The 25,797-nt window shown below is 36.0% G+C and overlaps 2 protein-coding genes across 2 annotated transcripts in view; both read left to right on the top strand.

Annotated features, from left to right (window-relative positions):
- LOC137401029 (C-1-tetrahydrofolate synthase, cytoplasmic-like) overlaps positions 1–23,777 on the top strand; it is a 62,622-nt gene extending 38,845 nt beyond the window's left edge. The window contains exons 12-22 of the mRNA XM_068087370.1: positions 994–1,130; positions 2,811–3,040; positions 8,504–8,683; positions 10,154–10,294; positions 10,498–10,678; positions 12,930–13,111; positions 13,817–13,917; positions 15,928–16,105; positions 17,166–17,273; positions 18,161–18,313; positions 23,481–23,777. Coding sequence (XP_067943471.1) covers positions 994–1,130; positions 2,811–3,040; positions 8,504–8,683; positions 10,154–10,294; positions 10,498–10,678; positions 12,930–13,111; positions 13,817–13,917; positions 15,928–16,105; positions 17,166–17,273; positions 18,161–18,313; positions 23,481–23,570 — 1,681 coding nt within the window. The 3' untranslated portion in view covers positions 23,571–23,777. The remainder of the gene's footprint in view (positions 1–993; positions 1,131–2,810; positions 3,041–8,503; positions 8,684–10,153; positions 10,295–10,497; positions 10,679–12,929; positions 13,112–13,816; positions 13,918–15,927; positions 16,106–17,165; positions 17,274–18,160; positions 18,314–23,480) is intronic.
- The window catches only part of LOC137401118 (cytochrome c oxidase assembly protein COX16 homolog, mitochondrial-like), a 386,239-nt gene that overhangs the window by 193,748 nt on the left and 166,694 nt on the right, over positions 1–25,797 (top strand). The window lies entirely within an intron of this gene.

The following is a 25,797-nucleotide window of genomic DNA, read 5'->3' as shown; positions in this document are numbered from 1 at the left end:
TAATCAAACTTTGGCCTTTGAACAAGCGAACTTTCTTCAGGTATTGCGAGTTGTTTGTGAGCCATGGAAAGAGTAATTACTGTGTCAGCCATGTTGTTTAAAACAGCATGTAGAGGATAACTCCAAGTTTATGGGTATCTGTAGGAATAAACAAATGCAATGTCGCATACACCATACAAGATAGCAATTTGTTGATCTGGCAATGCATACTCTTTTAAGATATGGGTAGAGAATCTGAAAGCAGCCTATAAATTATTATTAGTTACAGTGTGTGTCTGTACCTTTGACCTTTAAAGGGATGGGGAATCCTAGCATAGGAGTGTATTTTGTTTTTAGACCATTCTTTCAGTATAGGTTAAGCATGTGCCTTCCTCCATCGGCAGTAGGGTTGGTTCAAGTTCCTATCTGATGAGTTGTTGATGATCTAATTAGTACACATCATCCCCATCTCTTATATTTCTATTAGAATAATATCCTTCAGATGACCTTGCATACTTTTTTGAGATTTTAATCTCTTTTCTTTTTGCACTATTAATAGACAGTTCATCCATAGGAAACTGACCATAGGTCTGCCCCATGCCTCAGCTCTTCAAGCACAATCTCAAGACATTTGTTAAAAGCAAATATGATCACGATTGATGGCTCAATTGCGCTACAGAGTCAACGAGGCTTGACCATGTATTTCTGGGCCTTGTATCAATAGCTGATCATCAAAACAACCTAACTTGTTGATGAATGCGAGTAAAAGGAAATGCTATGGTTTGGACTATAACTCGGTGTTTGATCCGTTACTATTTCATACAAACTACCAGTCCCAATATTATTCACTGCTTAAAAGCTTTACCAAGGAGGAGGGTTTTGGACAAGTTTTGCCATTGCAGTTGTCATTACTTATCCATTGGAGACTAATTAGGGCTTCACTGAAAAATCTTACTAGTCTACTTGTCTACTATCTTACTTACTCTAGTCTATAATAAAAACGGGTGTTTGTAGGATAACCCCAACACCTTTGGGGGAGGGCAAGTCTACCACAACTATTGGACTAGTACAGGCTTTGGGAACGCAGACCAATAAGAGTGTTTTTGCTTGTGTAAGACAGCCTTCGCAGGGACCGACCTTTGGTATTAAAGGTAAGAGAACAAATATACTACTTTGATAGTCTCAACTATCCAAAACCCTAAACTGTTATTTTGTATTTACCCTCATCATCATTGCTTTTAGATTTTAGGATGGCTACAAGCGCAGCGCTTTAGGTCCCCCATGTCTTGCATTGGCAGCATTAAATTTGGGCTACACAGTCAAAGCACGCTTTTAATTGTAGATGTCAAGTTGAACATGCCAGATATGGGCGTGTGTCAACAGCCGTTACAACCATGTCATCTGTAGCCTAACATGTATATGCTAGTTACATATAATTCTCACTCTTATTTCATTTTACCTTTGCGCTCCTTCCCACCTAACAAGTTATTTGTTATTATACACAACTTGGCTGCTTATTTCAAAAATTCAAGGTTAGACAGGCTTTTTAAAGAATTTAATTCATGCTATTTAAGTGCTGCATAAAACAGATAAGTCTGCATAAAACAGAGTCTTACAGCCATTATTGCTTTTTAGACTAAAATAATTGCATTACTGTTGTAATTTATGTGCTTCATGTTAAAAACCACCACATCCTTCCTTGCTCAGCTCCTTTCATGCTATAGCTAAACTTCAACTGACGAAAGCTCCTAAATACAAATTTTGTACCTCCGCGATAAAAAAATTAGCAAATATTTGTCTGTACTTATGCCATTATTTTTCATATATGACATCTAAGTTGTCTGTAATCCTTACAATGTTGAGGTAGACATGAAATAAGCAATAGAGATTAAAATGGAACTGTTAAAATAGCAAAAAGGAAAGCCAAGTTATATTTGGTGTAAGTAGGATTAAATTACGGTATATTTCTATTACTCACTCCGCCGCTAAACTTACTCATTACCAATGTTACACTTTTGTTCACTTGTCTCTAAGGTTAAGTAAAAATAAAAACGTTTTTATTGATCATTAATTTAGTTTTGACATATAATTTACGTTTTGATATTTAGTTTTTACACAGTTCTATATATGCATTTATTTTAGTGTTATAGGTGGTTTAGTTGGAATCCTTTATGGTTGTTTTTGAGCTCTTGGATTATTCAAACAAAATACAGACTATTCTGAAAAGAATATTTGTTGCCAATATATTTTGACATATGAAACTGATTTTCCAACAGTTAAATTTTGTATGTTGAGGTTGGAATGTATATCTGCTGATAGATACTAATGTATGACAACTCTGCATAGGAGTATCTATGGTTGATATGCGATTGCTTCATCTAAGTAGATATTCTCATATTCCTGCCTAGCCTACACTCCCTCCGAATTGAGTTCTGATGGTTGTGGCGTGTTCATTGCTCCATGTTACTTGTTCCCCTTCATAGAAATATTAGCCATTGTGGTGAAAATTAGTTTTAACTATCCATCGTTTTTTTGACGTCATCAAGTCGTTTGCACATGCGCTTGTTCACGAAAATGTCGCCATATTTGTAGAAAACGATTGTTTTTCTTTTATTTAATAGTACTTTTTGGTGTTGTTTTGATACTATAATAAAAAAATTGCAAACAAAAGCATCGTTTTCAAAAATTCATTGCAAAAGCTTCGTGTTTTTAACGATAAAATTGTCTATAAAGATGGCCAACAATGATAAAATGGCGTTAGAAAAAAACGAAGGATAGGAATATGTCAAATGTTGATGGTTTTAAATAATGGTATTCTTCTGCCACGACAGGAGGTGCTGCTGGTGGTGGCTACTCACAGGTTATACCTATGGATGAGTTCAACCTCCACCTCACCGGTGACTTGCACGCCATTACAGCTGCCAATAACCTCCTGGCAGCACAGCTTGATGCGCGTATCTTTCATGAATCAACACAGACTGATACAGCTCTTTTCAACAGGCTCGTGCCTGCTAAGAAGGGTGTCCGCAAGTTTAGTGATATCCAATTGAGAAGACTAAAGGTAGGCTCCTATATCCTGGCTTTGTGCCTCTTCTGCAATCTGCAAGGGGATTTTAAGAACACTAACCTGTAGTCATTAAGAGTAAGAATGTTTGAATTTGAAACATTCATTTAGTTGTCAAGTAACCTTGGATTAAAAGGAAAAAACCAATATTTTGAGTGTTTGGCCGGCTTGATCTAGTGAGATTGTTCATGATTGGTTGATTGGCTTTTTTGATAACCTGTCAATCAAGAAGCTGTAGAGAAAAATTATAGTAACACGTTTTTGAGAGTTTATAATTTGTGGCCCGCATATCTGCTGAGAACAGTTGATCATTTGTGACACGCATTTTGCTGAGAACAGTTCCCACATGGTTCTGCCCAATGCTTTTCTTCAAACTTGGCAAGTAGATGTCTCTGGATTGTTTTTGAGGTGGTTTATTTTAAATGTTGTTCTCAGACCTTATTTGATTGATGAATTGGTTTGGTGATTGTCTACCCTCGGGCTCATGGGTGTGCAAAGACTAAAATTTGGGGAGTCTTAGCACAGGCTTGTCATCTGAATTGTTTCAAAATTACCATTGTAGAGTTGTTTCAAGTTTATCTATCAAGTGCTACAGACAATGTAATTCATTTGTGAACCTCATTTTGGTACAATTCTTTTACTTAAACACACTTTGGGTGTCTGATGTTGTCCACTCCAAAGTCATTCATCCATCACTTTAACTGAATTAATAAAGTTTGACATATTGCAATTGGAGTATTTGAAATACTGTTCGGTTGCACTCTTAAAAGTTTATGCACCATAAAACGATTGTAGTTGTCTTTCCCTAAACACATTTGCACAACCAATATGTTAGTTTCTAATCAGGTCTATACAAAATGAGCTTCAATAAAAAAGTACTCGCTTCAGTCAAATGCAATGGAATCATCAAAAAATCAATTGCACAACAAATAAATATTGTTTAACGATGACTGTTATGCTGTGGGTAACAAACTCGTTCAATTAAATGCTTGTCATTAGTTGTTTAATAGCAATTAAGTTGTGTCGAAACTAAGAAGGTTATGAAGGTCTTGTTTTTGTGGTAGTGATGCAGACGTAAGGAAAATGTCGGACATTTTTCGGATTTAGAAAAATTTTGCAGTTGTCAATTCTCTCGAATCGATTGAGTGTACTTTCAACCAATCAAAGCACTGCAAATAGCGAAATCAGTCATATGCATCTTTTACTAAACAGTTTTTTAAGAATGCAGTGTGGCAGGTCGTGGCGACTTCATTGAAGTCACCACGACCTGCCACATTGGGCAGATGTCACTGCTAGGCAATGCGTAATATTATGAATTAACTCCGGAAAAACAGCTTAAATAATTGTAATTAGTTTGTATTAATATAAAAACATTTTCTTCAAAATGTCAATGCATTATTACGATTGTGACCGTGTATTGTGCTTTACAAACTCGAAGAAAATTGCGAATTCACCAAAGGTCGATTCACCACATCCTGTAACTAGGAAGTTATGAAGGGAGCTTATGGATGTTCAGGTAGGTTTACGCATTTTTAGTTATGGCAAAAAGATACCTTTGAATTGTTTATATTCTGATTCTATGTTATGTTGTCTCAAATTGTGTAGGCCTGCTTGTAAACTTTAACTATATTAGATTTTGGAAATTTATCCATTAATCACAATTAAATAAAACAAACAGGAGTTTTTTGTTTTCTAATGCAGTTAATTTATTTTTAATGACAGTAAACTGCTAATAGCCAAAAACGTCATTTTCTGTTAATTGATAAACTCTAAAGATTCACTCTGAATATACTCAGATCAACTGCTACGAACATCAAACATATCATGAAAAGCTATTTTGAATTTTAGCCCGCTATGATAGGCCTCTGCACCATGACTATAAACTTATTAGTATGGTTAGCAGTCCGTTGATTCAGTTGAGAACTAGAGATCTAGCATCGTACCAAAATGATTTATATTCTCATCACAAATACCAGGGTTATGTCATCCTGGTAGCGATATAGTTGTACTGCTTTTTACTTGCTTTTAGAGAATATCGTAAAAGGCGTACTGAACTAAAGGCTATCTCTTGTCCTAGTCCTGCAGCTTCAAAGTCACTAGTTGAGCAATTTGAAAGAAGATGGAATCTTTGCCATCAAGCACTAGAATTTTACAAGCATATATGTGATGCTAAACTCAACTGAGAATTTTTATAGGGACTTATCTTTTCTTTTTGCTGCTTAAAAATCTGTTTACATTATTACCTTAACTTGATAGCTTCATTTCGATATGTTATGTGACAGGTTTTATATGCGAGTCAACCTTTAATGTGAGGATGTGACAATACATTTCTAGTTTTTCCTAAATGTCCATTTCTGCTGTTCCTATTGACACAAAGTTTCTCCATATGAGAAAAAGCAGTATATGCGTGTATAGCTATAGACGATGTACATGTTAATATATGCTCGCGATGTCCTTTTAAATACAGTGAACCTTTGCTATATAATTTTCATTCAGTCCGGTGTTGGCATCGTAAGGCAAAAATTTTTTATAGGGGTGTATAGAAACCTATAGTAAGTATCTAGTGCAAACACCCCATTGTAAAAATTATCAAAATTTTATATGCGTACTGTTCATGTTATAAATTAATTACAAAATAATATGTTAACCATAGTAACTATAGTTACCTTCAGTAACTTTAGTTACAGTAACTTTAGTGTATTTAGTGGTTATGATCTGCAATAAATTGTAACATTACAATGTAATATGTGCAGGACGTACTGTAGGGAGCTCTTCCAAAAAGAGATCTTTCTTTGAGAAGAGATTCTTCGTATAAAATAGATGTTTGATTTGACTTACATGTAAATAAGTCTAGCTTACGAAACTCATATTTGAAGCTCAGTTCTAGTATGTACTTTCAACTATTTTACCGAACTTCAACTTTTTTATTGCTAAAATTTTATCACCTGGTTCCAGTTTCATTTTTTCAATAACTTATAGCGAGTTAAGCCGTATCGAGCAAGATTGAGCATTTCTTTCATTTGTTGTTAGAGGTATTTCAGCGAATAGCATATCGGCACACCGACTGCCAAATTTGAATTTTGAAAGAAATTATTGTTGATTTTGTTTGACGAAAAATATTTCCTAGACAGGGCGAAAAATCAGAGCGTTGTACATCGCAGGGCAAAATACCGTATACCAGGGTCATCGTAACCCGAGGGCACACTGTACCCATTTTAAATAAATTTTTCTCTAAAAAGATTTTCCGATTAAATCTGTTGAAAACGTTTTAAGCAAAACTTAAAGAGTACAAATCCAATTTGTGCAACATTAGTTGCTTTTGTAATGACAAGTTTTGTGACTATAACTACTATTTTGTGCCCAATTTCTTATTTTTAGAATATGTGAACAAGTTGAGACAATTATTCAACAAAGGTTATTAAATTTTTAAACTAGCGTTTGAAGGTCCTGTTCATGTTGTTCATGTTTAGGTAAAACGATTTGGTAATACCAAGTTGTTAAGCAGTCATTCATGTTCAACCACCAAATTCCAGGTCTGGTAAATCATCACTTTTTTTGTAGCTGGCTAAAAGATACATGCAAACTTGGTCATGACTCGAAAATCAACTGCAGCTATTTGGTAACAAATATAAAGAAATGTTTATAAAATTCAAGTCCCAGTTCTTTATAATGCTTCAACCACTTGCGATCTTTTTCTGGAATGAAGATCATTTGTTAGCAGTAGGCCTATGGAAAAAAACATCTCAGTGGTACATTCCTACAGGGTCCTATAATATTTAGAGGAACTGGCACAAGAATTGACCTCGAATGGCAAACTCGGCCTGCACGCATTATAAAAATATTTTTCATTTAAAAAGTTTAAAAACTTGCAAACAGTAGTATTATCAGATATGATCAAAGGAGATGCAAATTTGGGTAACCCTTTATCTGCCTCGGCAATGATTTAGGTTCATTCAATAGGATAACTGATAAATTGGAGCTATCAGATTTTGCATGCTCATTCTATATGTAAAGTTTAAACACCTTCAATTCATTGGTCCACAACAATTTGCAATTCTTGATATGTCATCAAATGATTGTTCAAGACTAGAGGTGGAACGAGACAGATTTTTTAAGCTCGAGACGAGACTCGAGACACTGTCTTGTAAAAGTTCGAGACACGAGACAGTAAAATAATGAGCATTTGGTGATGATTTCACTACACAAGTACTAGCTACTTGGTATATATAAAATTAATAAAACTCTTTTTAAGTTGAATTGTCACTTGGTGTAAACGATTTAAATACAACATTTTAACAGTGATATGCATGTAGTTTTTGTAAACAAAAGTGACACAAACAGCTCTAAAATACCGAAGTTATATATTCTAAGAATTTTGAGCTTGATTGATCATAATTATTATAAACATATTGCTTTGTACATGTATATTTTTACCATCTATTGAATAGTTCTTACTTTTTAATGTAATGTGTAATGAAACCGATAGCCGTCGCTCTACAAAGAAATACCGCAACTAAAAGAACACACGATAACACTTTCATTCTTATCGTTTCATTAATGTTAAGTTTTGTTTGTGTATTAGCTGTAGTATGTGAATTATATTTAAATTGTACTCATGAAATTATCTTAATTACTGTATACATGCACATGTATATTCTTATATTGAGCTAACAAAACGTCATTGTTAACCGAACACGGACTATGGTCGACACGGCCTTTCGTTTGTTTCTCCGTGTCCGGGCAAGTTTTACCCGCGATTGGTAGTATATACGTAAAAGAGGCCCGAATTTTATGAAGGGCAGTTGGTGTTTAGACACGATACGATAAAATACAGACATTTTACCCGCAAGTCTTATTTATTAAATTGGATTATCCGAAGAGTAATTAGATACGACCCGGTATCTGTTTTAAGGACACAGAACTGAACTAAAAAATAACAGGGCCGTTGTCCGGACTACATGATTAGACTCAATGGCCAACATAATCAGTAGCAACAGGTAGTAACGGACCGGGTATAACTTTAAAGGCAGTTGCCCGCAATCCATTACAATATATGGAGTTGTTGCTACCGCAAGAAGCCATGTTTTAACAACCGTGCGCAGGCGCTTTAGTTCTATTTCCTGTCTCGAGTTTGGCAATAGTTAAGACGAGACCGATTCGAGACGAGACAGGTCGATACTCGAGACGTCTCGTGTCTCGTTCCACCTCTATTCAAGACCATAGTTGTTTGTGAATTAGGGAATGTACATTTTAGCAGGTTACAAGAAAATTGATGCTTCAAACAACCTGAAATTTGGTGATTTTACTCGTACATATAAAACCTCTGCTTGGCGATTTGTTAAAAGGTTGTATTACATGAACATGACCCAAAGAACCTTTAAATAAAATAGCATTTAATGTTGATTGAGTGTTGGTTTGTTGCCAAGCAAGTTATATAAAACTTTTCTTTCAACTCTGCAGAAACTGGGTATCAATGAGACTGATCCTGATTCCCTTACTTCAGAAGAAAAGGCTAAGTTTGCGAGGCTAAACATAGACAAGTCTACCATAACATGGCAGAGAGTTATGGATACGAATGACAGGTTTCTTAGGAAGATCACTGTAGGACAAGGGCCAGCAGAGCAAGGTCGCGTCAGAGAGGTCAGTTTTTATATTTGCGAAGTGCATAATGTAGGGTAGGGCTTCATGATTGGTGCACGTACCCTTAATAACATATTGTTTTACATATTCCAAATATGTCTGTTTTTGTTATGTTTTGAGACTTTGTTTCTTAGACAACAAGGGGTGCCAGACTGCCATCGTCAGTCATAGGGGGTCTGGTAATGACAACAAGTAGGGAATCTCTGATGTAGAGTATGTTTCATGTCGTGCGCTATATTCCGTGTACATATGTTTATATTCATGTTCATATGTCCATGTTCACTATATTCCATATGCATGGAACCTTCTACAGTGAATTGTCTACAACATCAATATATTCATGGGAAATTTATGCAAATGTTTGGTTTTATACGCAAGGTGATAGGCTATTTGGCATGGACCAATCAAAATTTCTCCAAGCCGTGCTTCCTCAAGTGAAACTGAAAAGACGAGTGAAAATAAAAAAGTACATATAAAAATACAAAGAAATAAATATAAGTTGATTAGTTTTAACTTCACTTTGTTTATTTTGAAATAATTGTAACTGTGCATATATGCCTCTCTCCTTTCGTTCTCATGTCTTCAAGGTAAAGTAACAGTAAAATCCTTTTTTATTGATTTTGTGTTAGTTAACATATTGTCTTGCATCTATGTTTACATATTTCCATAACGTTTGTGCTTTATTGCTATGAAATGATCTATACTTTTCAGTAGTGAGTTATAAGTGAATCATTTTACCTAAGTCTTCGGATGCGCATTTCTAAGGAATTTAATTCTATACCGTGCCACTGTCTTTCAATATTAACAATATTATATTACCATTACAATTGACCAAAAGTCAGCATAGTTCAATATTAGGGGAATCTTTGTTTTTATCCAATTAATTTAACAATTACAAAAACAGCACATGCAGTCTCTCATCCTACTTATACTAAAAACAAGAAAACAACCCAATGTTTTGATATGATGTTATATAAATATTGCGTATCCAGCAATAGAGGTGTGTACTCACCTGTGTGTAAAAAACAAATAGATTGTTTTAAAAGCCAATTAGTCACCGTGTGGAAGTCATGAGGGGTCCAGCAGCTAGGAGAGTCAGCTTAACTAAGCCTTTTTTGGTCAATTCCTTATTCAAACTAATAATCTTTTAGTGCTATATGCAACTGCAATGGTGTTTAATAGTATAATCACGTGTAGTAGTATCATTCATATTATCAACTAGTAACTTGGATTGTCAGAGGTTTTTTAAAACTTAATTATTTTCGAGTTTGTCATGATTTATCATGGCAAAAATCTATTCAGTCTCCTAACCTTATTAAAAGACTAGTTGGAGATTGCACACACTTTTTTAAATATTGTTTTAATTATTAGTAGTATTATTCACCCTTTATTGCTTCAGCATCAGTTAACACATTGTTGAGTATGTATCCCTGCGTCTGTTGGTAACATAGCCATGCACTTCTGTTGCAGACCCAGTTTGATATAACTGTGGCAAGTGAGATTATGGCTGTGCTCGCCCTCACCACCAGCCTGGCTGATATGAGGAATCGTCTAGGCAAGATGGTAGTTGCTTCGGACACGGATGGCAATCCAGTGACAGCGGATGACTTGGTGAGAGCATCAATATGGTTGTTTTGTGTATGTAGGGTTTAGCAGATGGTTAGACTTTTGGTACGCCTCCCGACTTTGACACTATATTATTGTTAGCATTTGTTTCGAATGTTTAATGAATAGTATGCTGGACAAATCTTTGATATTTCTACCTGCAGCTCATTGTGACAAGTCTATCTGCTAGTACCGTGTTATATTGATAGGGAGTGACAGGTGCGCTGACAGTGCTCATGAGGGAAGCAATTAAGCCGAACTTAATGCAGACCCTCGAAGGACAGCCTGTTTTCGTTCACGCCGGACCGTTTGCTAATATCGCCCATGGCAACTCGTCCATTATTGCTGACAAGATTGCTCTAAAGCTGGTCGGCGAAGAGGGATTTGTAGGTGCGTTGTGTCATCACATCTAGCTTATGATTTGCGCTTGATAGAGTTTGTTGAAGTTTGGTTTGTGTGGATTAACTAGTGTTGACTGTTTACTTGTATGGGATCAACCCAATTGGGATTAACCTAGGTTAATCCCAATCGGGTTGATCCCATCCCATAGCTCTTTGAATATTTTGGTTGGATGGACTGTCACCTACACTCATATAATTTTGTTAATCACATGTCATCTACAGTGCTATCACAAATTGAGACCACCTAATAATTCAAGACAGTTGTTTCTCTTGCCACCCTTGCTGGGAGTCATGTTAATCCATTTAATTACCAGATATTGCACACCATTAGATGCAGAAATTTTTCTTTCTAGCAAATCCTTTTGTTCTCATTTTACAGCAAGCGTGGTAGAATTAGTGTCATCATCTATTACAAAGTATTAATGGTAATCCAGCCACTTGACACACTCCCAATAGCCCTTTCCAGGGCCACCAATTATTACAAGAGTGGTTCAATTTATGTTGCAATAGTGCCATAAAAATAAATTTATTGAATATACAATAAACAAATAACTAGGCTATCTTTAAGTTTTTTGTCAAGGTCAGTTGCTTAAGCATTTTGATTATGTAATAATTATAGTATCCATCATTTTTTTTGACGTCATCAACTCGAAAAAGCCACCATATTTGTAGAAAACGATCATTATTCTTTTATTTAATAGTACTTTTTGGTGTTGTTTTGATACTATAATTAAAAAAAGCAAACAAAATCATCGCATTCAAAAATTCATTGCAAAAGTTTCGTGTTTTTAACGACAAAATTGTCTATAAAGATGGCCGACAATGATAAAATGGCGTCACGAAAAAATGAAGAATACTATATTATAATATATAATTATATGTAATAATGAATGTGCATTATGCATATTAATTATTGCTAATTTTTTGCGTGTAGTGGTATGTGGTTTTTAGTGGTTTCTAGCAAAATTGAGGCAGTAATTCCTAGCTACCAGCAAATCTTTCCTAAAATGTGAGACGGTCTCATTATTTCTGACAATATCTATTATGTGTGTCCTACATGTCATGTTGAAATATGTCGATAGGAATCAGTGTCAGGTCAAATAATGGCCCATGGAGGTGTCCACTTACAATTCTGTTATTTATGATCTGTTTTTGTATGTAAGGTACTTGAAAGGCAGTTTTCAACCATGAGACTGGATGAGTTAGACTGGATATCACTTTCGTTAGACATTGCTTGAAACATTGATAAAATTGTGATTGATAAAATGGCTAGATCAATAGCGCAGACTTATGTTTTGATTTTTGTTTCAGTTATTATCCCTGTGATTGTCGTTATAATTACCTGCAAAAACAACTTCAACTCTTTCACAACCTTTTTACTGGGGACGAACAAATGTTCGGTAATCACAGTCTGTGAAAAAGATTTTAATACCAAATTAATCTGCATTGAATTTTACATCAGTCGATGTCATAGATCATAGAAACAAGTCTACAAATGTGTTACAGAATTAGGTTGAACACTTTTTCAGTTGATGTTTTTCAATCAATATCATTCAAGAAAACCGGTATTCTCACACATTCACACAACCCCATGAGATGTGTCATTTTCATGGGGTTGTTCAAAACGGGTGTTCTCACTCACTCATTCACACAATCCCCAACAGCCAACATTATGGCATTGGCCGCTGATTAAGCACGCTGAAACCGAAGGTTTTTTTCTTTGGTAATTCTTTTCATGAATCCAAATCATTTTCGTAGTTAATCTTTCGTCATTAATCAATAATACTTTTCCCTTTGAGAAAAATATATACGTACAAATAGCTGTCCAAACACTACTCACCATCACATATTGCTGATAACCACTTATAAACAAAGAATATGCTGATGATGGTTCAAGAATAATTAAAAATTGAGCCTTGACACACCTAAGACCAATTCTCATTAGTCTATTGTTAGTGCAATGTTATTTAGTAGTGTTAGTGTGTGTAGCCACTCTGTTATTTAGTATTGGTGTGTATGTAGCCACCCTAGTATTTAGTAATCGGTGTGTAGCCCCTCTGGTATTTAGTAGTATTGGTGTGTGTAGCCACCCTGCTATTTAGTAGTGTTTAGCCTGTCCTTTAGCTTTGTGATTCCAATAGTGTTTGACTTTCTAACAAATCTGCTATAATAACCCTCTGATCTGAGTGCGTTGATAATTAGAGGTTTAATTTCTCATTTGTGTTTAATTTCCATTGCAGTGACAGAAGCTGGCTTCGGTGCTGACATCGGTATGGAGAAATTCTTTGACATTAAATGCAGGTACTCTGGGCTCATTCCCAATGTAGTCGTATTAGTTGCCACAGTACGAGCTTTGAAGATGCATGGCGGAGGTCCCAACGTAACTGCCGGAGCACCTATTCCATCAGCCTATTCCGAAGAGGTTTGCAGTGTAATCCTCCCTCTAGCTGGTAATGTGTTCAAGCATTTGCATGTAGACATCAGTGTCTGAACCAATAACCTCATCATTAAACCTTTTTATTTTACTGTTCATGGATTCATGTTGGTTGCATCGTTAAACTCCCTAAACATCCTATCATATAGCGGCTGCTACTTTTATTAGTGGCCAATGTTATCTTAAACTGTTAGCTTACAAAGCAATATTTTTATTGATTAAAATTTGCGCCATCCCATGCTACCCTAGCAGAGCAATATTAATTTTTCAAACAGTATTTCTGTAGGTCAAAACATTCGAGCGAATTAAAGACTTACTTTTTAAAAAGCAGCCTTGTTCATTCTTACAATCTGCTTACTAAACTATGACTTTGTCCTATCCATATGTTATCCATTTATCCCCATTTTGTTCCCATGGCTGTCATTTTCCTGGCCTGTAGCTAGTCAATCACTGTTAGATTATAGTTGCTACTTGATCAATGTAGTGAATTAGGTTATATTTGTTTTGTTTTGATTGCTTCCCTGTAACACAACCAGTTTTATTATAAGTTAGTTTAATAAATTAGGTATATATGTATTTATATGATATTATATATGTATATATATATCATGCGTATTAACAACATAGATCATCTCCTGAATTGGCAGTATCGTTCTGCTTAAACCAATTATCTGTTCAAATGTAATGTTGTAGAACATCGAACTAGTAGAACAAGGATGCAGTAACCTAGCCAAGCAGATTGAAAATGCCAACATGTTTGGTGTGCCAGTCGTAGTTGCCGTCAATCAATTCAGGTATGACTAGTGGTCCAACTAAAGACTAACTTCAGCAAATCATTTTTAATTTTTTGGAAATACTCTAGGAAGGTTTGTGCGAGCGCTTAGGTTACAAAATTTGGATCAGTGGCGACCTCAAAGGTAAAAATGCAGGTGGCAGCTTATTCAATGCTTATAGCTAAACCTCTTGTCTGTTTTATTGTGATCAAAATCTTGTTTGAAGTTATGTTCTGATATCACCGCATTTTTTAAGAATTATTTTTAGTTTATTTATTTTAACAGGCCTTCAAAATTAGATGAAGCTATGACAGTTGTGATGATCGTGTTGTTTAAAAACAAACTACTTATTCATGTAGCTGGTATACTAGTTCATATCTATTATATTAGCTTATATCTATCATTGCTATATAGCCTATTAACTCGACTTACTCCTTGTTAAATAATGAGCTAGGAAGTGTAGTTTTTTACTTGTGCTTTCGTGTATGTTTGAATCCTGGTACATGCTTCAACCAACTGCTTTCGTTGAGGTAGTTGTTCAAAGCTACCATGAAACCTGTATTTGAATGCCACCTTGATTTGTTCGCCACCTTGATTTGTCCGCCACCTCCATTTGAGTGCCTCTATGGGATAAAGGTTGAAAAATAGAGCACCGGCCTTTAACTGAGCACCACTTCTATTTGAACGGCTCATCTATTTTATAGTGCCTCCGCTATTTGACATTCTTGATCTTCACAAACCCATATTAGCAAGTGATCAGTAGAAAAGTGCCCACAAAACTGTACTATTAATAACTCGATTACATCAATTACAATTAATTTATCCATTGTTTCTGTTTGTGTCGAAGTCCGTTTTCCAACTCTAAGTCTTAAAAGTTTTTTCATTAAAACTCTGAATGCAACACCATAGAAATAGCAACTTATCAGGCTACTAGTAGTTCCTTGTTTAACACGGTCTTGATACTTCGATGTATGTGAAAAAAGTTTTGCGCGTTTACAATGTAATCTGTGCTACTACGTATTTTTAGGCTAAAACTTTGATTAAATACGGTTCTTCTTAATTTGTGCAAGACTAATCTGCATCGCGTAAAAGTTTTTCTCTGCTGAAGATTGTTTGGACGCTAATATCGACTAGCTCAGCTGTGCAGAAGCGGATTTGAGGTCAGAAGACATTGTGAAAGGTATTCATCAGCTAGAAGAATATGAAATGGTTCCCATTAAAAGAAACAACCAGAACGCAACGGGCCAAGCAAACGAATCATTGAATCAACAAATTTTAATGCAACCTTATTAAATATAGTTATAAAATGAAAATATGTCTTCAAGTTCACAATAAAATAAAAAACTTGAAAGCTCCAACAAATTGCAACTGCAGTCTATAAGATCAGCGTAGGTTAATTTCAATCAATAGATATCAACTGGTAAAGACGGGTATCAGCTTTCCAGTGCCTATTTATTTAGAGGTATACGATAAGTTGGAGGTAAGTTAGCAAATTTTTTGCCTCCAAAAGGGTTAATGTCGCTCCGCCCGAAGGAAAGTGCATATAGGTGGCATTCGATTCGTCCATGAAAGGGTTACATCTATCTTCTCAATATTCTGACGAGCTGTTTGAAAAGTACAACGTCATTCTTTATTTGAGCGTCACCTCTAATAATGCGCCACTCAAAGGGGAGGGTTGAAGATTAGAGAGCCAGGGCATTCAAATAAAGGTTTTACGGTATATGCTAGCATCTCTGGTTACCTGTCTATCATGTAAGTTGCATGTAAGCTGCATGTAAGCAGGTTACATGCAGAGCAGGTTTATATACTAGTCATCAGTCACAGCCTGTTATAGACTTGCTCCACTAATATTTTCTGGCGTAAGTTAAGGTATAGAATTTTCTTTCCTGCTGGCAGGGGATATGATCCATAGTTCATTAAATATGCAGTTAGTAAGTCCATCTCTTACTTACATCATGACTTGATATTAAACTGGGGAGTGAAATCTTAGTATTAGCCTTCTGCCCTAATAGTAGCAATGCGTATATTCAGCTGTGACTCAGTGCGAGAATTGGAGACAGTGCAAAGAGTGGCTAAGGAAGCTGGAGCTTTCAACGCTGTCATATGTAACCACTGGGCAGAGGGTGGAGCAGGAGCAGCAGATCTTGCACAGGCTGTTATAGAAGCTACAGAGAAACCTAGTCAGTTTAGGTTTCTCTATTCCCTCGAGGTGTGCCTTATCTGTTCATACATTGCATGAGTCACTTGTTACCGTATCTGTTCATACATTGCATGAGTAACATGTTTGCGGTGCATTGACTATGTAGCAATATAATTTTGGAGAGTTTTCACAACCTTCAATATAATTTCAATTAATTTTTTGAGCAGTTTCCAAGTCCCTTTTAGGTAAATTTAAGTATTAGAGGTGATATTAGGTAGAGTTAAGCATTAATAGTATGAGAGCATAAGTAGGTAACTCTAGGGTTCTTGTGAATATGGGTAGGTAGCTTTATAGTGCATGTGAATATGGGTAGGTAACTCTATGGTACACGTGAATATGGGTAGGTAACTCTATGGTACATGTGAATATGGGTAGGTAACTCTATGGTACACGTGAATATGGGGAGGTAACTATGGCTCTTGTGAATATGAGTAATTAATTCTATGTTGTATATGTATATGAGTAATTAATTCTATGGTACATATGTATATGATGGATTAATTCTATGGTACATATGTATATGAGTAATTAATTCTATGGTGTATATGTATATGAGTAATTAATTCTATGGTACATATGTATATGAGGGATTAATTCTATGGTACATACGTATATGAGTGATTAATTCTATGGTACATATGTATATGAGTAATTAATTCTATGGTACATATGTATATGAGTAATTAATTCTATGGTACATATGTATATGAGTAATTAATTCTATGGTACATATGTATATGAGTAATTAATTCTATGGTACATATGTATATGAGTAATTAATTCTATGGTACATATGTATATGAGTAATTAATTCTATGGTACATACGTATATGAGTAGGTAACTGTGTGGTTCTGGTGTGTGTGACGATGAGTAGGTAACTCTATGGTGCATGTGAATATGAGTAAATAACTATGGTACATATGTATGTGAGTAGGTAACTGTATGGTTCTGGTGCATGTGAATATGAGCAGGTAATTCTACGGTGTATGTGGATATGAGGGGTAACTCTATAAATATACTTGTCAATATGATGAGGTAATGTGTTGCTGGTTATTTACTACAAATTAGCTGAGTCTTGAGGAAAAGATCAGAGTAATAGCCAGAGAGATCTATGGAGCAGAAGACATTGAGCTCTCCAATGAATCACGCAAAAAGATAGATTTGTACACACAACAGGTACTTTATTTTCTAAAATACTGCTTGTGTAGTTCGCCTAGTGAGCTCTGTCTCTCAAGTCACTAACCGATACTGCTTGTGTATTTCGCCCAATCACTCACCCAGTTTTTCTTGTTAGTGTTGGTCAATGGTTTTAGTGGTGAGTTGTGTGATAAATAAGTTTGGTGTGTTACGTTCTTATTGAGTTGTAAATCTCTCGTCATGCAACGATGAGAGATTTACCACTCCATATAAACTTGTACACAATACACTCTGTGCTCATTGCCGTTGTCCTAGAATTAACAGCTGCATAGTTGATGGCTCCTTCGCATTACATGTCCCCAAACTCACTTTATGCTGTCATTTTCTCAAGCGATTAAAAAATGGTCACAGTTATGTGGTGAATGAATCAGACTCAAATTTGCCAGGAATATTGAGGAATTTCTCTCCCATATCTGGTCTGTGCTGTGTATTAAATAAATTAAATAAAATTCTGAACATTTCTTCAAAGTGTTTGGACTTAGTATCTTGTTTCCTAGCTTCAATCATGCACTATTTATGGATGCTAAATTTAAGTTATAATTTCTATTTACAAAATGCTAGTACCTTATACCAAGGTTAGTAAATAAATGGAGGGGGTAAATTTTCAGTTATTTTGGTGCCGACTTGTACTAATCTATTTCAATCACACTCTTCTGTCTAATTGTATTAGTTCTGGCTTGGTTGGAAGGACTCGATGGCACACCTTTTCAGTCTGCATAGTGATACGCTATATAGATCTGTTAGGAATGCACATGAGAGAAAAGGGCAGTTCACATGTTACTCGAGTGTCGCAACAAGGTGCCGGTGCTAAACGCTCTTTGGATTGACCGAGTAATAAAGTCGGATGTCATGTGTCTATCTTGTAGGGTTTTTCTAGTCTACCTATATGTATGGCCAAGACACACCTCTCTCTCTCACATGATCCCGCACTCAAGGGAAGACCAACAGGGTTTACACTGCCGATACGAGATGTGAGAGCAAGTGTGGGTGCAGGCTTTATCTATCCTCTTGTGGGCACTGTAAGTCTTCATTCAATTCATTACCTCATTTTCAATTCAAGCAAACTCATAAATAGGCGCAGCGCACAGCAATGGAATTATTTGGTAAGGTGTTCTCATTCCATCTGTCATACACTAATCGATTTTGGTTTGCATGATTATTATGTCACCAGTACTCAGCAGACTTCCGTTTTATTAGCCGCTGTTACAAGCATAGTTCGGCAAAATATGAATAGATTCTAATCTGTTGCACAGTCCATAGACTAGAACTTGGCTCAGCTTTTCGCTAACTAACTGTGTTTACAGTTCACTGCTCGTGTGATCGATATGTTTGTATTGACAAAATTCCTGTTACAGGAAGGCCTTAAAATTTCATTAACATCAGTGGTAAAAGTGTGCTAAAAATATTTAAAACCAAATTTGCATGATTTACAATTTACAGCTGCACAGAAAAAATCTGAACGATTTAATTTAATCAGGTAGAGTAAAACTTCTTTCTGTTGGTGCTAAATAAGGCCTTCGGCTAAGTTGCTCTAAAACTGTTCATTTTTGAGCTTTTAGTTTTTGAGCTTGTAATCCATATTTCCATATATTTTGAACCTAGAGCACAGCAGAGTAAGGCATGGTGAATCTTGATACCAAATAACTGTAATGTTGATTTTGTTTAAATCAACCTTTTAATGACTATAGCTTACTGAACACACGTTTAAAACTAAGTTTTAGTATGTATTTTTTAACTTTTTTACTGAACTTCAACTTTTTCACCGATAAAATTTTATCACTTATCGGTTTCCGTGTTTTTCATCATAACTATTAGCCGACCTCTTTGAAAAATTTTCTTGACTTAACCCTTTCACTGCCGTATTCCTTTGTTAACCCTTTCACTGCCGTAGACGCATAAATGCGTTTTTGTGAGACGACTGCCATAGACGGTTTTTGCAACTTTCCCAGCAATTGCGTAGTTACCTAATTTTATTATTCGTTGACAACATAACCCACGGTCTTTAAGACTTTTATGAACATGACAGTGTTGTCCGAAGATTTGTCTATAAAATTAGCCTAAAATAATGAAGCATTTTTAAACTTTTGTTTGAGAATTTCTAATTTAAAAACGAACATTTTTTGTGAGTTCATTAATTACACGCGAGTCAGAAAACAGGTAATTAATACTGTTGATGACATTATAGCCAATTCAGATTCAGATTTTCGTGATTATACAGATAATTAAAGCAGCAGCACTGTCTCTGATAGCCTGTCTTGACAAACTGTTGTTTTTGTGGAGTTGCCCTCCCATCGAGCGGGTGAGCAACACAACAGCTTGTCACAAGACGTACTGCACCTGATGCATCAGCTGCACTTATAGGAAGTTGTTCTCTTCCGTGTATGCGGCTTGGTTGCGATGTTATGTTGGTCGCTCCATTGGTAATCGTAACGAATTTCGCGCAAAATTTATGTAGAAAAAATGAGATCACCACGTTTAACCAGCTACCAGTCTTTGCAGTAAACTTTAGTAGAACTTAAGAATAAAATAAATTGAAAATAAAATCCATAAGAACAATTAAAACTGACTGATACAAAAATAGAAATATAACTGACTGAGCGCACTAATAACGACATGTTTAGTCGCTGTTGTTGCTTAAAGGTTGACTTGCAACAAAATTCACATTACAGTTATTTGGTATCATAAGATTCACCATGTCTTACTCTGTTGTGTTGTGGGTGCAAAATATATGGGAATGTGATTACAAGCTCTTAAAAGCTAAAAAACGAACAGTTAATCGCAGCCACACGAGACCGCCGTAGTTTGGATTCGCTTTCAAACACAGCTCAAATGGGACGTAGTTGTTACAGGATGGTTTCTGTTTACACATTCATGCAACCTCATTCGTCGAAATATTTTCACAAATATACTTCACGCATTCAATAAAACCATGTCTATTGTTCTTACGCGTCTGTTTTATCGTCATTGTAATGCTGTCACTTTTAGCACTGATATCTTATAACTTACCGTAAAAAATTGTTAAACTTTTTAACCTTAGCTCGAAGGAGTATAAATCATTGTCTGATAATCATGACGAGCCTGTTGGTTACCTGTGATAATTGAAAAGTGCTGCAAAAATTATTTTCGAAGTATTGGGTCACGTGATCAAATTACGACTTGACGATTGAATAATGCCAAAACAAAACTGTAAAGTAGCGAGCATCTATATTTAATACGGGGACTTCGGTAAAACCCGAAGTGTTTGTCATAAACTAGTGCTACGATATGTTTTATAGTGAACTTTTTATTGGCCTTTCAATTCACATGAGAACATACGTGACAAGACGATAATCAAACTGTAATGACAACGTCAGATAAATAAAGAGATTCCAATCTACGGTGGCTTTTCGTTTTTGAGCTTTTAAGGGCTTGTAATCACATTTCCACGTATTTGGCACTTACAACACAACAGAGTAAGTAAGACATAGTGAATATTTTGATACCAAATAACTGTAATGTGAATTTTATTGCAAGTCAACCTTTAAGTTCTCAAGTTCTACTAAATTTTACCGCATAGACTGGTCGCTAGTTAAACGTTGTTATCTTATTTTTTTCTACATAAATTTTTGCGCGAAATTCGTTATGAATACCAATGGAGCGACCGACATAACATCGCAACCAAGCCGCGTAGACGGAAGAAAACAGCTCCTATAAGTGCAGCTGATGCATCAGGTGCAGTACGTCTTGTGACAAGCTGTTGTGTTGCTCGCCCGCTCGACGGGGGACAACTCCGCAAAAACAACAGTTTGTCAAGACAGGCTATGTCTCTGATAGTGTGAAAGTAATAATTTTGTAAGAGTAAGGAACATTATGGAGGATCGTTTTAGCTTCGCATCGATCGTAGCTTCACATAGCTTTATCATCGTACAAATTATAGATCCATTGAATTTTTGCATAGCAATATTGGTTAAAATTTTGGCAAATTAAAATATTTAACAAAAATGTTCTAGATTGAAATAGGAAAAAATACTGTGTACATATCACGAAGCAATATCGGCAATTTTCGGTAAAATGGCTAGCACTTGGCAGTTACCCAAATTTGTACATGGTTGGCAGTGAAAGGGTTAATCCGAAAAGAAATCCTGAGCGATGCATGCTATTTTCCAAAGAGGCCTGTCGCATACTTGACCATTTAATGGCCATTGAAAGGGCAACTTAAATTCTATCATCGTACCTCTGGAGTGACCGTTTACTTGGCTGGTACATGTGGTGTGTAAAGCAGAGAGGAGGCAAAAGACATATCAATGCTAATTATGTTACTGAACGCTTGAAAATACAGTTAACCATTTCAGTCATACAAGCCTCTGTGGAGGCTTGGAGTTGTCTGCACACAGTCCTCCTAGCCTCTGTAGAGGCTTTAGTGTAACTCTATTTGGCATAGACTAATTTCAGCCTTTGTCCAATCCAAATGAAGTCTTAGAGTAGCCAACCAATAAGAAGAGATGCTAAGCTTCCCTTATTGGCTAATATTGAACCATGTTACAATGAAAGTTTTCTGAGTAAAGGCCAATGAAAATATACGGAAGGAAACTCACAACTACGCGGCCATTTTTGATTGTTGAAAGTTGTAACATTTTGAAGTGCTGGCTTATTTATGGATTTTTCTAGTGATTTTGAGTATGATTCAGATGATTTTGTGGACAATGCTACTGGAGCTCATCCTAGAACAAGGGACATTGTTTTTGATGCTGATACTGGTGATGATGACTCACAATTAGGTGCTGATTTTGACTCGGATTCAGATTTTGATCAGCTGGACTCAAATTCTACTAGTACTGCTACTACTAGTAGACCTACTAGTACAACTGATACTGGAGCTGCTAGTACTAGTACTGCTACCAACATTTCTACTGGAGCCTCTGGTGATGACGGTAGTTCAGGAAATCTGGCAGCACCAGGTTATCTGGGATTCATCCTGTCTGACTTGGATAATACCCCAACACCCACGTTCGACTGGCAGCCTACTGAGAAAGTAATGTGCAGCCCTAACTTTGACCCAGCTGCACCACATGGACCAACAGTCATGTCATAATAATAAAAATAATGTCTTTGAAATCATGTACCATTGTGTTTTTGTCAAATTTTTATATTCACCAAGTTTGACATTCTATACATTCTTCAGTAATTGAGCTACAATTTTGCTACTTATACCATTAGAAAGCCCAAAGATTTCTGATTTGAATGAATATAGGTGTTCTTATAAGAAAAGTTACTCCCAGATGGTCTAAATGACAATATTGTAAAATGAGACATAAACCTTCACTCTAACAATGAGAATGGAGAATAATTAGATAATTGCTTAATGGCTTAGGGACTGAAGTGGTGTAGTGATGTGGATGTGATGTAGTGATGTATGTAGTGATGTGGATTTTTGTTAGCAGGCTAAGGGCAGTTGGCCCCTGTGCAGATCCCTGGCCTTCTGTGTGAAGGGATCGCAACTCCAACTTAGCTGCTGGTTTTAAATGGAAAATAAAACCACTTTTGGCATGAGAAATGTTACTGACCTGAGAGAATTCCATCATTGTATTTCTTTGTCATTGTGAGAAAGTTTTTGGCGAACAGCATATCGGCGTCCTTTTATTCTTATCTTTTATTATTAATTTATTATTTATTCTTATTTCGACATAATAAGCACACTGACTGCCAAATTTAACTTTCGAGCAAATGTTTTGATAAACTGTATGACAAAATAGGATTTGAATGGCGAGGGCGAAACACCATTCTGTTCTACTTCGTAAGGCTAAAAAACGTATAACAGAAAACATCGTAACCCAAGGACGCACTGTTCACTTGTTTATCAGGCTTTATAATTTGCTAGAGGAAATTCTTTCAGTGACTCATCAGAAATATAATGGCGACCATCTCTAATTTTAGGTGACAGCGTTAACAAAATTTTTCCCGTGCAATTCCTTTTTTAGAGAAATAACTCCAACAGTTGGTATTTTGTCCAAGTAGTGATTAATATAGCATGCTTCAAGTATCTTAGAACCTAGATCTTAGAACATTTGCTTGATAAACATCACTCTGTATCAGCAGCTAGTTCACAAAGTTTTTTCATTTCCTATTTCATTCATTAATTCCTTGCAAAAATAAAAAAGAAGGATAGTCAATCTGCGCACGATTAAGTTGGTTATTATTTATATGCAGATGAGTACTATGCCTGGTCTACCAACTAGGCCATGTTTCTATGACATCGACATTGACCTCAAGACCGGAGAAGTACTTGGGCTCATGTAGAGCTCAACCGCAGTCTCAACGCTTGTTTCTGGTTTTTGATTTTCGAATTTGGCTTATTTTACGTTTTATTTTGTAATTTCACACAATCTATGCTTTTCTATTGTCTATAAAACCAGAATTAAATTTTCACTACATTGTATGTTTATATGTAATTCTGGTACATTATATGTTTATTTAGATTTCAACATATGTAAAAACACAGCTTCACGTACTTTTGCCAAATCATTTCATAAAGTAAGCTATATTTATCATCAGTTGAGTATGGCTGAGTTTCTACAGGCGTTGCGTTGGCATGTTGCTCATCTGAGTTCTGTTTAGAGTAGCTTGTGATGGCATTCCTCCTTGAAACCCTGTCATTTGAGCTCCTGCCATTCCTCCTAGACTCATTTGAGGTCTGGGCATTCCTCCAGCCAATCCTCCCATACTCATTGTAGCTCCTGGCGTCCCTCCTAAACTCATCGTAGCCCTTGGCATCCCTCCGAAATTCATTGGAGCCCCTGGCGTCCCTCCTAAACTCATTGTAGCCCTTGGCATCCCTCCAAAATTCATTGGAGCACCCGGCATCCCTGCTAAACTCATTGTAGCACCAGGCATCCCTCCTTGGGTCCCTATCATTGGAGTCATAGGCATTCCTCCTAGTGGCCCTACCATACCCATTACACCTGTTGGCATCCCCATATTCATTTGAGTTCCTGGCATTCCTCCAGCGATTCCAGCCATACTCATGTGAGTTCCACCACTTCCACCAAAGCTCATTGGAGTTCCAACAACTCCCTGCCCTCCCATGCCCATATTGGGTCCTGCTGTTGCAAGATGGTCGAATTGTCCTGGTGGAAGCATACCTAGCAAAGTAACAAATGGTTTAGGGAGAAATGTAACTTTGAACACTATGATCAACTCATTAACGCTTTCAGTCACATACAGCTGTGGTTGTCCAACTATATAGCATCATTGACTCTTTGCAAAGCAATTAAATGTTCTATCAAAACTAATATGACAGTAAGTTAAAAGTTCGGCATATATGCATTATCAATGCACATGGTAGAATCTCATTCCAATGAGCTTCTTTGTTAAGCCATGAATGCAAAGCCATCCAAGTTGCTCCCAATTCCCCACACCTGACTTTGTGGAATAACAAATGGTACGACTCCGCACAAGCTTACTTCCGTATCCAAAAATTTCATACATCTTAAATAAGGTGCCTGCAGTTTTCCTACATGCCGAAAATACATAAAGCATTAGAATTCTAATCACGTACCTTTCACAATTTTAGGAGAATTAGTTTTTAATATAATGGTGAACATCGATTAAATCTGCTAGGGTCCATTGTACCAAAATCTATAGATATGGTTGTTTTCGGCTCAGACAACCAAATTCTGAACTTGCTTTTAATCAATTCATTCGGTATAAGCTTAAGATTTTCATTGGATTGCCTAGTGTTTATTTGGATTAATAGTCAGTTTCTTGTCATATATATATACTATCGCCGAAGGTGGCGGGCAGAAGATAACTCCCAAGTTTACAAATGTGAGAAGGTCTAAACAATTACTTTTCGTTTGCTACATCATATAGTAGATGTTAATTGACATTAATTCATGTGTGTGCCATTTGGGTATACATAGAGAATGTGAAAGTGCTTTTTACGATTTTTCAGCGATAGTGGTGATATTAGGTGAAGTTTTTTTCAAATTAAAATAAAAAAGAATATGAACAAACAACTTTGAAGCAATTCTTGAAAAGCTTTGAAGCCGACTAATTAAAAAGAGGCGAAAAGGGGATTTCATATCAAAAAAGAAAGTCTGACATTAGGGAAAGAAACGATAGGATAGCTTTGAATACTAAAAATAAATTATGAAAACAATATGTGATGGTTATGTTAATTTTAAACTTCACACAGTTAAAATTAGACCAACTCTATGTCATCATCTCTACCTAGCCACCGCTGGTTACACCTCAATGCGCATTTTTTAACAGAAATAAAAACTTTTTGATAAGTACTTACCTGTAATTATTTACTAGCTGTGCTAACCAGTATTAAAAATGTGCCTATAAACAATAAGAGCTGCTCGCCACCTGCTATTAGCCTGGCACATTGCCAATGGAAAGTTGGACTAAGCTTACTAATAAGAGCTACGGCTTCTGCCGATATTATGTCATGACCGAGAGCGTAGTGTATTTGCTTTCATATACCGACATACGTGCATTATATTGCCTAGCAAATCTATTA

This window comes from Watersipora subatra, chromosome 7 (genome assembly GCF_963576615.1).
Source record: "Watersipora subatra chromosome 7, tzWatSuba1.1, whole genome shotgun sequence".
NCBI classification, from domain to species: Eukaryota; Metazoa; Bryozoa; class Gymnolaemata; order Cheilostomatida; family Watersiporidae; genus Watersipora; species Watersipora subatra.
The sequence above is the reverse complement of the archived record's forward strand: the minus strand, read 5'-3'. Positions and strand labels throughout refer to the sequence as shown.